Source organism: Oncorhynchus clarkii, chromosome 27, assembly GCF_045791955.1.
Source record: "Oncorhynchus clarkii lewisi isolate Uvic-CL-2024 chromosome 27, UVic_Ocla_1.0, whole genome shotgun sequence".
NCBI lineage: Eukaryota > Metazoa > Chordata > Actinopteri > Salmoniformes > Salmonidae > Oncorhynchus > Oncorhynchus clarkii.
Genome location: NC_092173.1, coordinates 5,070,242 through 5,087,174, shown reverse-complemented (window position 1 = coordinate 5,087,174; position 16,933 = coordinate 5,070,242). Strand labels below are relative to the sequence as shown.

Below are 16,933 nucleotides of genomic sequence, written 5' to 3'. Positions count from 1 at the left end.
CTCTTTCCACTACTAAAAGCCAACCTGAGTTTGAGTGTATAAGCGCTATGCGCAGTGTGTGTGTTTTTGTGTCTCTCCTACCTGGGTTTTAATGAGTCTGGCTTCTCCACGTTGGATCCAGGAGGGAAGGTGCGTGTGCGGTATCCTTTGTTCTGATTGGCAGGTAATACAGGCGATGACTGCAGTCTCCGCCCCTCAACGACGTTGCCCCTCGCCTCAGAGAGCTCCTGCAGCCCGCTATTATAGGTTGCTGAACAGTGCAGGGGCTTCTGTGATTGGCTGGACTGGTTTCCGTGGCGTGCGCCAGGCTTGGTGTTGTAGAGGGTGGGGGCGTCGATGCCGCTGTCACTGGAGCCGCCCTTACTGAGGGGGTCGGGGTCAGGTTCGGCCCGTTCACCTAGGTAACCCCGGGACCCCCCCGGGCCTCCTCTCTCCCCCCCGGCCCCGTCGAACCAGCGCTCGTCACTGTGGCTGCTGGACGCGTTACTGGAGAGAGTGTTACTGCTGGAGTGGCTGGAGTACTGGGTCTCACCCTACAGAGAGCGGGATGAGGTGAGAGAGAAAGAGACAGTAGATACACAGAAAAGCAACAGGCAGAAAATCTCTCTAAATAAAAGATGACAGTTATATCTGACCTTTGAGTGTCTGTTGGGGGAGTCTTTCCCTGGGACGTCCTGTCGGGTGGGTTTCCTCTGCCCCCCTCTTCCTGGACCCCGAGATGATGAAGTTGGGACATGCCATAGGGGCTCTGGGCAGAAAAACACACACACACAAACCATTACACATTACTCATCACAGGCCTAATGTAGTGACAGGTGTGGTATGTAGGCCATATACTGTGTGTCTGGTCACAGGTAATACACAGTGTATTGAGGTAGTCAGAATTCAAGACCCTTTTCTGGTGATGGATGGAGAACTCAGTTCGATTTGGAGACACTCCAATTGACTGTCTTTAATCCGGACTCTTTATTTCTGTGTGTACGCATATGTACAGTTTAAGTCGGAAGTTTACATACACATACATTTAAACTCCGTTTTTTCACAATTCCTGACATTTTAATCCTAGTAAAAATTCCCTGTCTTAGGTCAGTTAGGATCACCACTTTATTTTAAGAATGTGAAATGTCAGAATAATGGTAGAGAGAATTATTTATTTCAGCTTTTATTTATTTCATCACATTCCCAGTGGGTCAAAAGTTTACATACACTCAATTAGTATTTGGTACCATTGCCTTTAAATTGTTTAACTTGGGTCAAACATTTCGGGTAGCCTTCCACAAGCTTCCCACAATAAGTTGGGTGAATTGTGGCCCATTCCTCCTGACAGAGCTGGTGTAACTGAGTCAGGTTTGTAAGCCTCCTTGCTCGCACACGCTTTTTCAGTTCTGCCCACAAATCTTCTATAGGATTGAGGTCAGGGCTTTATGTTGTCCTTAAGCCATTTTGCCACAACTTTGGAAGTATGCTTGGGGTCATTGTCCATTTGGAAGACCCATTGGCAACCAAGCTTCAACTTCCTAATTGATCTCGAGATGTTGCTTCAATATATCCACGTAATTTTCCTTCCCCATGATGCCATCTATTTTGTGAAGTGCACCAGGCCCTCCTGCAGCAAGGCACCCCACAACATAATGCTGCCACCCCTGTGCTTCACAGTTGGGATGGTGTTCTTCGGCTTGCAATCCTCCTCCTTTTTCCTTCAAACATAACGATGGTCATTATGGCAAAACAGTTCTATTTTTGTTTCATCAGACCAGAGGACATTTTTCCAAAAAGTACGATCTTTGTCCCCATGTGCAGTTGCAAACTGCAGTCTGGCTTTTTTATGGCGTTTTTTTTTTGTTGAGCAGTGTATAAACACACACACACATATAGAGGAGTGTATATATATACTGCTCAAAAAAATAAAGGGAACACTTAAACAACACAATGTAACTCCAAGTCAATCACACTTCTGTGAAATCAAACTGTCCACTTAGGAAGCAACACTGATTGACAATACATTTCGCATGCTGTTATGCAAATGGAATAGACAACAGGTGGAAATTATAGGCAATTAGCAAGACACCCTCAATAAAGGAGTGGTTCTGCAGGTGATGACCACAGACCACTTCTCAGTTCCTATGCTTCCTGGCTGATGTTTTGGTCACTTTTGAATGCTGGAAGTGCTTTCACTCTAGTGGTAGCATGAGACGGAGTCTACAACCCACACAAGTGGCTCAGGTAGTGCAGCTCATCCAGGATGGCACATCAATGCGAGCTGTGGCAAGAAGGTTTGCTGTGTCTGTCAGCGTGTCCAGAGCATGGAGGTGCTACCAGGAGACAGGCCAGTACATCAGGAGACGTGGAGGAGGGCAACAACCCAGCAGCAGGACCGCTACCTCTGCCTTTGTGCAAGGAGGAGCAGAAGGAGCACTGCCAGAGCCCTGCAAAATTACCTCCAGCAGGCCACAAATGCGCATGTGTCTGCTCAAACGGTCAGAAACAGACTCCATGAGGGTGGTATGAAGGCCCGACGTCCACAGGTGGGGGTTGTGCTTACAGCCCAACACCGTGCAGGACGTTTGGCATTTGCCAGAGAACACCAAGATTGGAAAATTTGCCACTGGCACCCTGTGCTCTTCACAGATGAAAGAAGGTTCACACTGAGCACATGTGACAGACGTGACAGTCTGAAGACGCAGTGGAGAACGTTCTGCTGCCTGCAACATCCTCCAGCATGACCGGTTTGGCGGTGGGTCAGTCATGGTGTGGGGTGGCATTTCTTTGGGGGGCCGCACAGCCCTCCATTTGCTCGCCAGAGGTAGCCTGACTGCCATTAGGTACCGAGATGAGATCCTCAGACCCCTTGCGAGACCATATGCTGGTGCGGTTGGCCCTGGGTTCCACCTAATGCCAGACAATGCTAGACCTCATGTGGCTGGAGTGTGTCAGCAGTTCCTGCAAGAGAAAGGCATTGATGCTATGGACTGGCCCGCCCGTTCCCCAGACCTGAATCCAATTGAGCACATCTGGGACATCATGTCTCGCTCCATCCACCAACGCCACGTTGCACCACAGACTGTCCAGGAGTTGGCGGATGCTTTAGTCCATGTCTGGGAGGAGACCATCCGACACCTCATCAGGAGCATGCCCAGGCATTGTAGGGAGATTATACAGGCACGTGGAGGCCACACACACTACTGAGCCTAATTTTGACTTGTTTTAAGGACATTACAACAAAGTTGGATCAGCCTGTAGTGTGGTTTTCCACTTTAATTTTGAGTGTCACTCCAAATCCAGACCTCCATGGGTTGATACATTTGATTACCATTGATCATTTTTGTGTGATTTTGTTGTCAGCACATTCAACTATGTAAAGAAAAAACTATTTAATAAGAATATTTCATTCATTCAGATCTAGGATGTGTTATTTTAGTGTTCCCTTTATTTTTTTGAGCAGTGTATGTGTGTGTGTGTGTCCTGTATGTTTGTCTACATACATGTGTGTGTTTGTGTACCTGTCTTGCAGCGCTCCATAGTGCTTTCCTGGCTTGTGAAGCCCGAGGAGGACTCTCCACTAGAGGTGATGTCCAGACTGAGATGAGGTTCGTAGGCCAGCAGGGGACGCTGGGCTGAACCGTACCTACACAGATAAGAGGAACAGAAATTTGACACAAACGATATTTTACTATACACCGTTATTGATGCACGGGCTGGTTTGGGTTTGTACTTAGCCTTTTACAGCGTTATTTCAATGTTTGGTTTGTTAAATGGAAGACGCCACTACAGCGGGTTTCTGGTTTTATAGTTTACTCTGTTTTCTACTTGAGTCATCTCTCCGTCTCCTCCTGCAAATAATGTTTTTATGTAAAAAAAAAAAAGGTTAACAGAGTCCTAGCGAATTCCCATAGTGGACGCTAGCTAAATACAAACAAGGCATAAGCAAGGACAGACAACCAAGGTCATGGAATTTATAGAACTATCTCAAAAGGCTACTCCCACTTGATCCAGAAGGGGATTGATCGTCTTTGCTGTAACCAAGAAGCTTGATATTGCAACCGAACGTTATAGCTACCAAGTAAGCTAACCAAATCCATAGCTGGAGACAATATATTTGGCACATCTTAAATAGTTAACTTATAAGATATTTGTCTGGCAAACATTTGTAGTGAATTTTAAGTATAATTTGTTCACTTCTCTTGTGCTTTTCAACAGTTTATCGACACGTTTTCTCCACATGCTCTTTGTAAACAAAGTTACCATATGAATGGCTCAATTACATTTTCTGTTGTTGAATAAAATGAAAATAGAAAATCCCCCTCTGTACTTCAAAACACACCTGTATATACGGTATACTGCCCAAGTCTGGTCCAAAAATGTACAAATATTGGGATATGATATTTTGGCCAAACCGCCCAGGCCTAACTCACGCACGCAAGGTTACACACAGACTAGGATGAACATACAGGTGGACAAAAAAGTGTACAGCACACACACACACTAGGGCTGAACCCATTTAGTCGACTGATTGATCGTTTTTTTATTTGAGGAGCACAAGACATCTGTGTGATACACGCCTGTCTCAGTGGACTAATCCATTGGTGAGGCCACAGGGATGGCACAGTCCATCACTAAGACCGTGGTCACCAACCTTTTCTCCGTCAAGTTCACTTTTGCAGTCAAAAAGCAAGTGGAGAGCTACCGCTCAGATCATTTTTTAAAACATGACTTAAAAAATGTTACAATAACCTAATAAAAACTGTTCTGTAGGAATGAGGTTTGTGCAGTAGGCCTAATACATGATCACAGCATATTGGCTATATGCCTGGCCTTCCAATACTGTTATTCTCAGACCATATTATATTTCAAAACTCAAGCTTGATAACAAAATATAGCAGTTGGTGTAGCACTTGCAAGGCCATGCAGCGCATACATTTAAATATTTAGCCTTTTATTTTTATTTTACTGGACTGATGGTACTTGCACATGATGGTCATGGTGCATTCCAGACAATTGGGAACTAGGTCAAATCATGACGTTAGTGATCTTCAAAGACATCAAAGTTGGATGACCGCTCAAAATGATTTTTCCCCAAGCTCCCAGTTGTTTTGAATGCACTGAAGTCGGAGCTTTTCTGAGTTCCCAGTTGTTTTGAACATGGCATTAGTCTCAGCGCAGGAGACACTGTCTTCCGTCTGATGGCTAAACTCGAGTCGCACCGCATTCCTATGACCAGCGAAAGTGAAATATTCCTCCAAAAATATATACGACGAGCTGCTGCTAATAATAATAATAATAAAAACGCAGGGCTATCGATACACCTCTACTCTTTTCATTGCTGCGGCAGCGCGAATGGAAACACAGAAGAGCGTTTTATGTTTTCTAATAGTGTTGAATATAAACAGTTGACAGGGCTGAATAAAAACTTGAACATTAACTCACTCATAAAAACAGCAGATTTCTCCTGTATTCTTTGACAGTCTCTCTGTGGTTATGGTTTTAAAAGTTATTAAATCTTACGTAGGCTAGTATCAAACTTTGCTGTGGCCGGGGTCGTGGATGCTCTGTAGGCAAGTGCAGTAGGCGCACTCGATTTAGCCACAGATCTCCCAGTCCGCCAGATAGGGGGAGTTTGTCTTTTCAGACAAGTGAAATACACTGCTCAAATAAATGAAGGGAACACTAAAATAACACATCCTAGATCTGAATGAATGAAATATTCTTAATATATACTTTTTTCTTTACAAAGTTAAATGTGCTGACAACAAAATCACACAAAAATTATCAATGGAAATCAAATTTATCAACCCACGGAGGTCTGGATTTGGAGTAAAACTCAAAATTAGAGTGGAAAACCACACTACAGGCTGATCCAACTTTGATGAAATGTCCTTAAAACAAGTCAAAATGAGGCTCAGTAGTGTGTGTGGCCTCCACGTGCCTGTATGACCTCCCTACAATGCCTGGGCATGCTCCTGATGAGGTGGTCTCCTCCCAGACATGGACTAAAGCATCCGCCAACTCCTGGACAGTCTGTTGGTGGATGGAGCGAGACATGATGTCCCAGATGTGCTCAATTGGATTCAGGTCTGGGGAACGGGCGGGCCAGTCCATAGCATCAATGCCTTCCTCTTGCAGGAACTGCTGACACACTCCAGCCACATGAGGTCTAGCATCGTCTTGCATTAGGAGGAATCCAGGGCCAACCGTACCAGCATATGGTCTCACAAGGAGTCTGAGGATCTCATCTCGGTACCTAATGGCAGTCAGGCTACCTCTGGCGAGCACATGGAGGGCTGTGCGGCCCCTCAAAGAAATGCCACCCCACACCATGACTGACCCACCACCAAACCGGTCATGCTGGAGGATGTTGCAGGCAGCAGAACGTTCTCCACGGCATATCCAGACTCTGTCACGAGCTCAGTGTGAACCTGCTTTCATCTGTGAAGAGCACAGGGCGCCAGTGGCAAATTTGCCAATCTTGGTGTTCTCTGGCAAATGCCAAACGTCCTGCACGGTGTTGGGCTGTAAGCACAACCCCCACCTGTGGACGTTGGGCCCTCATACCACCCTCATGGAGTCTGTTTCTGACCGTTTGAGCAGACACATGCACATTTGTGGCCTGCTGGAGGTCATTTTGCAGGGCTCTGGCAGTGCTCCTCCTTGCACAAAGGCGGAGGTAGCGGTCCTGCTGCTGGGTTGTTGCCCTCCTACGGCCTCCTTCACGTCTCCTGATGTCCTGGCCTGTCTCCTGGTAGCGCCTCCATGCTCTGGACACTACGCTGACAGACACAGCAAACCTTCTTGCCACAGCTCGCATTGATGTGCCATCCTGGATGAGCTGCACTACCTGAGCCACTTGTGTGGGTTGTAGACTCCGTCTCATGCTACCACTAGAGTGAAAGCACCGCCAGCATTAAAAAGTGACCAAAACATCAGCCAGGAAGCATAGGAACTGAGAAGTGGTCTGTGGTCACCACCTGCAGAACCACTCCTTTATTGGGGGTGTCTTGCTAATTGCCTATAATTTCCACCTGTTGTCTATTCCATTTGCACAGCAGCATGTGAAATGTATTGTCAATCAGTGTTGCTTCCTAAGTGGACAGTTTGATTTCACAGAAGTGTGATTGACTTGGAGTTACATTGTGTTGTTTAAGTGTTCCCTTTATTTTTTTGAGCAGTGTAGTTCAAAATTGGACCACTTTGTTTACCCAGTGTGCAGGTCTTCTGAATCAAGTGCACCTACCACCAACAGCGCAACACAAAATCAAATTTATCATTGGCTTTTCTACAGAAATGTTTGGTTTTCGACTACGAATGCCTTGAAGATCGACCAGTCGACGACCACTGCTCTAAGACGTGATACTGAATTTGTATATGGTTATATTATGCAAAAAAAAAATGGTGTAATACTATTAAGTGTAATATAATTTTATAACAAATGCGCTTTCTCTCGCGTTGGATAGTGGTTCCAGTCCGCGGTTCTGAAACAATCTTCAGTGCACCATTTAATTGCCACCTTTCCCCATGTTGAGATGTGCATAATAGCAAAGTTAACCAGCAACTAGGTGTTGAGAGTAATGAGGCGGAGGCAGCAGTGGAGTGAGAAGACGAGGAAACAGCCCTTGCCTTTATTGTCTAAGAAACTTGAGGAGAGAGGAAACCAACTTAATTCGGTCTATAATCAATAGCCTCACTGTTAAATGTGGCTGGCTTTATAAATGATACATACAGTGCATTCGATAAGTATTCAGACCACTTAACATTTTCCACATTGTTATTTTACAGCCTTATTCTTAAATTAAATCAATTGTTCCCCCCCCCCCTCATCAATCCACACAATACCCTGGAATGACAAGGTAAAAACAGGTTTAGATTTTTTGGGGGCAAATGTATAAACATTTTTTAAAACATTTACATTCACATTTACATAAGAATTCAGACCCTTTACTCGGGACTTTGTTGAAGCACCTTTGGCAGCAATTACAGCCTTGAGTCTTCTTGGGTATGACAATACAAGCTTGGCACACCTATATTTGGGGAGTTTCTCCCATCCTTTCGTGCAGATCTTGTCATGCTCTGTCAGGTTGGATGGGGAGCGTTGCTGAACAGCTATTTTCAGGTCTCTCCAGAGGTGTTCGATCGGGATCAAGTCCGGGCTCTGGCTGGGCCACTCAAGGACATTCAGAGACTTGTCCCGAAGCCACTCCTGCGTTGTCTTGGCTCTGTGCTTAGGGTTGTTGTCCTGTTGGAAGGTGAACCTTGCTGCAGTCTGAGGTCCTGAGCACTCTGGAGCAGGTTTTCGTCAAGGATCTTGCTGTACTTTGCTCCGTTCATTTTGCCTCGATCCTGACTAGTCTCCCAGTCCCTGGTGATGCTGCTACCACCATGCTTCACCGTAGGGATGGTGCCAGGTTTCCTCCAGATATGACGCTTGACATTCAGGCCAAAGAGTTGAATCTTGGTTTCATCAGACCAGAGAATCTTGTTTCTCATGGCCTGAGAGTCTTTAGGTGCCTTTTGGCAAACTCCAAGCGGGAGGTCATGTGCCTTTTAATGAGGACTGGCTTCTGTCTGTCCATAAAGGCCAGATTGGTGGGGTGCTGTAGAGATGGTTGTCCTTCTGAAAGGTTCTCATCTCCACAGAGGAACTCTGGAGCCATGTCAGAATGACCATCGGGTTCTTGGGTCACCTCCCTGACGAAGACCCTTCTCCCCCAATTGCTCAGTTTGGACGGGCGGCCAGCTCTAAGAAAAGTCTTGGTGGTTCCAAACTTCTTCAATTTAAGAATGATGGAGGCCACTGTGTTCTTAGGGACCTTCAATGCCGTAGACATTTTTTGGTACCCTTCCCCAGATCTGTGCCTTGACACGATCCTGTCTCGGAGCTCTATGCACAATTCCTTTGACCTCGTGACTTGTTTTTTTCTCCGGCATGCACTGTCAACTGTGGGACCTTATATAGACAGGTGCGTGCCTTTCCAATTCATGTCCAATCTATAGAATTTACAGTTGGACTCCAATCAAGTTGTAGAAACATCCCAAGGATGATCAATGGAAACAGTATGCACCTGAGCTCAATTTCGTGTCTCATAGCAAAGGGTCTAAATACTTATGTAAATAAGGTATGTTTCTTAATTTGTATAAATTTGCAAAAATGTATAAACTTGTTTTCGCTTTGTCATTATGGGGTATTGTGTGTAGATTGAGGATTTATTTATTTATTCCATTTTAATATAAGGCTGTAATGTAGCAAAATGTGGAAACAGTCAAGGGGTCTGAATACTTTCCGAAGGCACAGTATACATCTACAGAAATAAGACCGATCCTGCTTCTATTGCCTGTTAAGTAGCCAACTGATTCCATGAGCACCAAGCCCCACACAACCGCAAAATGTTGGATAAAGCAATTTCACAAATTTGTCTGATTTTAAATCTTACCTACACTGTAATAAAGGCATTAAAAAATAACTCAGAACAGACAATGGTATTACTTAGCATTTATTTTGTGTCGTTTACACTGTAAGAAACTAAATGGCTGGACATGATGTTGCAGCTCCAGCATGGACAGCGCAATAAACACTTGCTGAGCTGTGGTGCGTTTTCGCTGCAGCAGGGAGGAGAGAGAGACAACGTGCACCCGTCAAACACAGGCAATCGCTATCATTAAAAAAAAACATTTATTTTTTTTACACAGCATGGCCATCGTGCTCCCTCGAGTCATTTGTCTGTCGTAATTACTTAATCAACCAGTGTGCTTAAAGCATCAGACAAGCTCAGTGCAAATATTTTATTCAAACGCACAGGGTGTCTATATACGGGAAATTATACGTTTAAAATGTTTAACCCATCGATTGGTCAAAAGAACAGATGACTCTCTGTTGACCAAAATGTTTGTTTTTTTGTCGGGACAGCCCTAACACACACACACACACAAATACGTTTAAGAACATTTCACAGTTTCTGTTGTTGCTATGCTCCCCGGTGGAGCTTATTTCAAACATGTTACATCCTACCAAACCAGAGGAACTAAATCACCACACACACAAAACCACACAATATCAAGTCATAATCCAAGTGTGTTCATAAATGTCTCAGTTACTTACAAATCGACAGTCAGCTTCTCAAAGCATTAAACTAAATCAGTCACAGGTCTGCAGCAAGTTAGCTACCAATCCAAGCAACAAGCGCAAAAAGCCTGTCAAGTATCATACAAAGGAAATGCCAGGGAACAGGGAGGAGTGACATTCTCCTCCAATACAAACAAATGAAAACCTCAATGATACGTCAATGCATACAAACATAGAGATACACCCACCACACAAAGACACCAACCCACCTTGCCACACAAAGACACCAACCCACCTCGCCACACAAAGACACCAACCCACCTCGCCACACAAAGACACCAACCCACCTCGCCACACAAAGACACCAACCCACTTCGCCACACAAAGACACCAACCCACCTCGCCACACAAAGACACCAACCCACCTCGCCACACAAAGACACCAACCCACCTCGCCACACAAAGACACCAACCCACCTCGCCACACAAAGACACCAACCCACCTCGCCACACAAAGACACTAACCCACCTCGCCACACAAAGACACTAACCCACCTCGCCACACAAAGACACTAACCCACCTCACCACACAAAGACACTAACCCACCTCACCACACAAAGACACTAACACTTCCGCTGACTGACCTGTCAGGTGAAGGTTTGTAGCGTACGAAGGGCCCGCTGAGTATGGGTCCCCCCAGGGCCGCCATGCCCCCCAAGCCAGAGGGGGAGGAGAAGCTGGCTGAGGGGTTCCTGTAGGGCAGCACTCTGTCGCCCCCCGCTGGGGACAGGCTGTAGTGGTTCTCAGGAAAGCTCACCGGCCTGCAGGGAGCACAGCGGGACAGCAAAGATTAATCACAAGTAGGGTTGCACATTTTGGGGTATATTCAGAGGTGGAAACTTTCCGTGGGAATTAACGGGAATATATGGGAATTAATATTAATACCATTTAAATGTAGATGTTTTTTGAATTGGATATATTTACCATTTCATATGGAGACAGAAAACTTTTACCTTATCATAAGTTAGACATAATTGCAAATGATTAAATCCTTCCAAAAGAAATGTAAAAAACAATTTAGTTACGAATTGAACTTTAATTAAATGAGTTGACTTCACATGGGGTGATTTCACTGAACAACAAAAAGGGAATGATCCCCAATGATCCATCGAATCTCCCAAAAATGTTATCAACATACATCTGTAAAATGATAGTCTAGAAACTAAAGCTGTGGTTGTCTTTCTCTCAGGCTTCCATGTTTTCTCCCTGGACCTCCTCAATGTCCACCTCTTGAACATCAGACTGCAGGCTTATCTTCACTGTCACTTTCCAACCTTGTTGAGGATAACCCGTTGTCAGGCTCAAAAAAACTCAAATTTGACTGGGGATGGCCACCAATTTTTTAACCCTTGTATTGGTCAGCCTGTTGCGTGCTTTGGTCTGTGTGTTCCCAAACAAGGACCAGTTGCGCTCTGAGGCAGCTGATGTTGGTGGGATTTGGAGGGTGATGGAGGCAACAGGGGAAAGCGCCTCAGACCCACAAAGTCCCTTCCACCAGGTGGCTGATGAGATATGTTGGCATAACTGCCATATTGCATCTCCATCCCAAAGCCCTTGCTTGGAAGTGTACTTCGTCAGACTGCCAAGAACCTTGCCCTCATCCAGGCCAAGGTGGCGAGACACGGTAGTGATGACACCATAGGCCTTGTTGATCTCTGCACCAGACAGGATGCTCTTGGGGTCCAATGGGCTTCAGGCAGAAGTCTTCACGGTTTTTGATGTATTTCAGAACTACAGTTTCCTCTGTTTGGAGCAACAGTGAAGTGGGCAGGGCAGTACGGATTTATTCTCTTACATCTGCAAGCAGAGTCTGAACATCAGACAGGATGGCATTGTCTCCTTCAATTCGTGCAATGGCTACTGCTATAGGTTTCAGGAGTTTCAGGCTGCTTACCAGTCTCTCCCAAAATACATCATCCAGGAGGATCCTCTTGATGGGGCTATCCATATCGGCAGACTGTGATATGGCCATTTCTTGGAGAGACTCCTTCCCCTCCAGAAGACTGTCAAACATGATGACACCACCCCAAAGGGTGTTGCTGGGCAGCTTCAATGCGGTGCTCTTATTCTTCTCACTTTGCTTGGTGAGGTAGATTGCTGCTATAACTTGATGACCCTTCACATACCTAACCATTTCCTTGGCTCTCTTGTAGAGTGTATCCATTGTCTTCAGTGCCATGATGTCCTTGAGGAGCTGATTCAATGCTTGAGCAGCACAGCCAATGGGTGTAGACCAAGCAGCATTCATGTTCGCAATATTGTCTGTCACCAGTGCAAATACCTTCTGTGGTCCAAGGTCATTGATGACTGCCTTCAGCTCATCTTCAATGTAGAGACCGGTGTGTCTGTTGTCTCTTGTGTCTGTGCTCTTGTAGAATACTGGTTGAGGGGTGGAGATGATGTAGTTAATTATTCCTTGCCCACAAACATTCAACCACCCATCAGAGATGACTGAAATACAGTCTGCTTTCTCAATGATTTGCTTGACCTTCACTTGAACTCAGTTGAACTCTGCATCCAGCAAATGAGTAGATAAAGCATGTCTGGTTGGAGTGGTGTATGCTGGGCGAAGAACATTCAGAAATCTCTTACAATACACATTGCCTGTGAGCATTAGAGGTGAACCAGTTGCATACACATCTCAAGCAAGACATTCATCAGCATTTCTCTCTCGTTCCTCCTCTTGAGTCAAAAAAAACTTCTGATTCCAGGAGGACCATGAGCTGTTGCTATTGATAAGGTGCCTGATTCATCCTCTTCACCTCAAATAGAAGTAGAGGGATCTTTGTCAGAGGTTGCTTGTTGTGAGTGCTGAGGGAACTTTATGCACTTGGCCAGATGATTCTGCATCTTTGTTGCATTCTTCACATATTCTACACAAATACACAGTATTTGCAGCTTTTCCTTCTACATTAGCTGCAGTGCAATGTCTCCACACATCAGATAGTGCCCATGGCATTTTCCTGTAAAGATTGAAAACAAATTAGTACAAAAATTTAAAATACAATTCCATGTACAGATAAATAGTTAAGCAGTTAGATTAAACAACTCCTTTGTAAGATAACTGTTTATGGAAACAAGTGAATTAACACTCTTTAGTTAGCAGGCTCAAGCAAGCTAAAACCCACATGGTAGCCAAACTTGCAGAAATTGTTAAGTTAGAAATGATTTAAACACACTTTGCTGTAGGCTACTATTTACTAGTTAACAACAAATCATGTATGTCATAAAATATATTCACCCCACCCAGTATTGTAAACAAAACTTACCAGAAAGCATGTAGTCCTTGGCTCAGACAGTGTAGTGTGGGCTCAATATTATCTCATTAGTGTGAAAGATTTTGAGAATCAGCTGTACATGTGATGGAAGAATGCACTGTGCATGCAGAGGGTTGCAATTCCATTGAATTTGGGATAGTTTAAGAATGTCCATGAGCAAGTTGTTTTAGAATGGCCCAAGACACACTTTATGAATGTAAAATGCGGCAATCCTCTATATAGGAAGATAAAAATGCTGTGACGGTAATATGGGTAAGAGCTCTTGACCTGGTTGGGCTAGTCGAGGCAAGCTGTTTTCGCTGTAGTAATGGCGCAACCATGACACTAACGAATCGGCACTCAATGATTTCTCTAGGGAACTTGGAAACAACGATACTTCGAAGCCTTATCATTACAACAATTATTATCTGGGAGATTTTTTTTTACATAGTTCCACAGTGCTCCCAAAATATAACTCCCAGTCACACAGCAAACTGTTCTCACTTTAAGAGCCCTGGTTTATGGGCATATCAAAGTTCCAGACTGGGATCTCTGTTACTTTCAGAGTTATGATCCTATCTGTAAGCATTAGCAACACGGCGAACGTGAAAATGGATTCAAAATGGTCGCCCTCTGCTGGTGATTTGCAGGATGTGCGATGACACAAGTAAAAGGGCTGTTATTGGTTACATTGCCTATAAAACAGGCCATAACTTTCAAACTAGCAGAGATCCCACTCTGAAACTTTGACATGCCCATAGAGTATATCATGTTCAACAACATATTGAAACATTTGCCAAATCCACAAAATATTTGTGTATATACACTACCGGTCAAAGGTTTTAGAACACCTTCTCATTCAAGGGTTTTTCTTTGTAGAATAATAATAGACATAAGACATCAAAACTATGAAATAACACATATGGAATCATGCAGTAACCAAACAATTGTTACATCAAAACACATTTAATCGTCGGGATTCTTCAAATAGCCACCCTTTGCACACTCTTGGCATTCTCTCAACCAGCTTCACCTGGAATGCTTTTCCAACAGTCTTGAAGGAGTTCCCACATATGCTGAGCACTTGTTGGCTGCTTTTCCTTCACTCTGTGGTTCGACTCAACCCAAACCATCTCAATTTGGTTGAGGTCAGGCGATTGTGGAGGCCAGGTCACCTGATGCAGCACTACATCACTCTCCTTCTTGGTAAAATAGCTCTTAGACAGCCTGGAGGTGTGTTGGGTCATTGTTTTGTAGGAAAACAAATGATAGTCCCACTAAGCTCAAACCAGATGGAATGGTGTATTGCTGCAGAATGCTATGGTAGCCATGCTGGTTAAGTGTGCCTTGATTTCTAAATAAATCACAGACAGTGTCACCAGCAAAGCACCCCCACACCTTAACACCTCCTCCTCCATGCTTTACGGTGGGAAATACACATGCGGAGATCATCCATTCACCCACACCGCATCTCACCAAGACACAGCGGTTGGAACCAAAAGTCTCCAATTTGGACTCATCAGACCAAAGGACATATTCCACCGGTCTAATGTCCATTGCTCGTGTTTCTTGGCCCAAGCAAGTCTTATTTTTATTGGTCTCCTTTAGTAGTTTCCTTGCAGCAATTTGACTATGAAGGCCTGATTCATTCTCCTCTGAACAGTTGATGTTGAGATGTGTCTGTTACTTGAACTCTATGAAGCATTTATTTGGGCTGCAATTTCTGAGGCTGGTAACTAATGAACTTATCCTCTGCAGCAGAGGTAGCTCTGGGTCTTCCTTTCCTGTGGCGGTCCTCATTAGAGCCAGATTCATCATAGCGCATGATGGTTTTTGCGACTGCACTTGAAAAAATGTGAGGTTCTTGACATTTTCCAGATTGACTCAACTTCACGTCTTAAAGTAATGGTAGAATGTAATGGGCTGTTCTTGTTGTTCTCTAAAGTAATGGGCTGTTCTTACCATAATACGGACTTGGTCTTTTTAAAATTAATTTAAAAAAAAATCTGTATACCACCCTTACCTTATCACAACACAACTGATTGGCTCAAATGCATTAAGAAGGAAATTCCACAAATTAACTATTAACAAGGCACACCTGTTAATTGAAATGCATTCCAGGTGACAACCTCATGAAACTGGTTGAGAGAATGCCAAGATTGTGCAAAGCTGTCATCAAGGCAAAGGGTGGCTACTTTGAAGAATCTCAAACACTTTTCTGTTTACAGGATTCCATATGTGTTATTTCCTAGTTTTGATGTCTTCACAATTATTCTACAAAGTAGAAAATAGTAAAAATAAAGAAAAACACTTGAATGAGTAGCTGTGTCCAAACATCTGGCTAGTACTGTATATACAGTTGAAGTCGGAAGTTTACATACACTTAGGTTAAAGTCATTAAAACTTGTTTTTCAAGCACTCCACAAATTTCTTGTTAACAAACTATAGTTTTGGCAAGTCGGTTAGGACATCTACTTTCTTCACGACACCAGTCATTTTCCCAACAATTCTTTACAGACAGATTATTTCACTGTAACAAAATTCCAGTGGGTCAGAACTTTACTGTGAAAGAAATCAGCCAAGACCTCAGAAAATAAAATGTAGACCTCCACAAGACTTGTTCATCCTTGGGAGCAATTTCCAAACGCCTGAAGGTACCACGTTCATCTGTACAAACAATAGTACGCAAGTATAAACACCATGGGACCACACAGCCGTCATGCCGTTCAGGAAGGAGACGCGTTCTGCCTCCTAGAGATGAACGTACTTTGGTGCGAAAAGTGCAAATCAATCCCAGAACAACAGCAAAGGACCTTGTGAAGATCCTGGAGGAAACAGGCACAAAAATATCTATATTCACAGTAAAACGAGTCATATAACCTGTAAGACAACTCAGCAAGGAAGAAGCCACTGCTCCAAAACCGCCATAAAAATGCCTGACAATAGTTTGCAACTGCACATGGGGACAAAGATCGTACTTTTTGGAGAAAAGTCCTCTGGTCTGATGAAACAAAAATAGAACTGTTTGGCCATAATGACCATCGGTATGTTTGGAGGAAAAAGGGGGAGGCTTGCAAGCCGAAGAACACCATTCCAATCGCAAGGCACAGGGGAGGCAGCATCATGTTGTGGGGTGCTTTACTGCAGGAGGGACTGGTGCACTTCACAAAATAGATGGCATCATGAGGGAGGAAAATGTGTGGATATATTGAAGCAACATCTCAAGACATCAGTCAGGAAGTTAAAGCTTGGTCGCAAATGGGTCTTCCAAATGGACAATGACCCCAAGCATACTTCCAAAGTTGTGGCAAATGGCTTAAGGACAACAAAGTCAAGGTATTGGAGAGGCCACCACAAAGCCCTGACCTCAATCCCATATAAAATTTGTGGGCAAAACTGAAAAAGAGTGTGTGACAAGCAAGGAGGCCTACAAACCTGACTCAGTTATACCAGCTCTGTCAGGAGGAATAGGCCAAAATTCACCCAATTTATTGTGGGAAGCTTGTGGAAGGCTACCTGAAACGTTTGACCCAAGTTAAACAATTTAAAGGCAATGCTACCAAA

General features: G+C 44.2%; 1 protein-coding gene across 2 annotated transcripts in view; it reads right to left on the bottom strand.

Moving 5' to 3' along the window:
• LOC139385703 (signal-induced proliferation-associated 1-like protein 3) overlaps positions 1 to 16,933 on the bottom strand; it is a 41,674-nt gene that overhangs the window by 6,150 nt on the left and 18,591 nt on the right. For both annotated transcript variants that reach the window (XM_071130979.1, XM_071130978.1), the window contains exons 11-14: positions 10,697 to 10,873; positions 3,501 to 3,625; positions 636 to 748; positions 82 to 533 (exon numbers count right to left, since the gene is read on the bottom strand). In XM_071130979.1, coding sequence (XP_070987080.1) covers positions 82 to 533; positions 636 to 748; positions 3,501 to 3,625; positions 10,697 to 10,873 — 867 coding nt within the window. The remainder of the gene's footprint in view (positions 1 to 81; positions 534 to 635; positions 749 to 3,500; positions 3,626 to 10,696; positions 10,874 to 16,933) is intronic.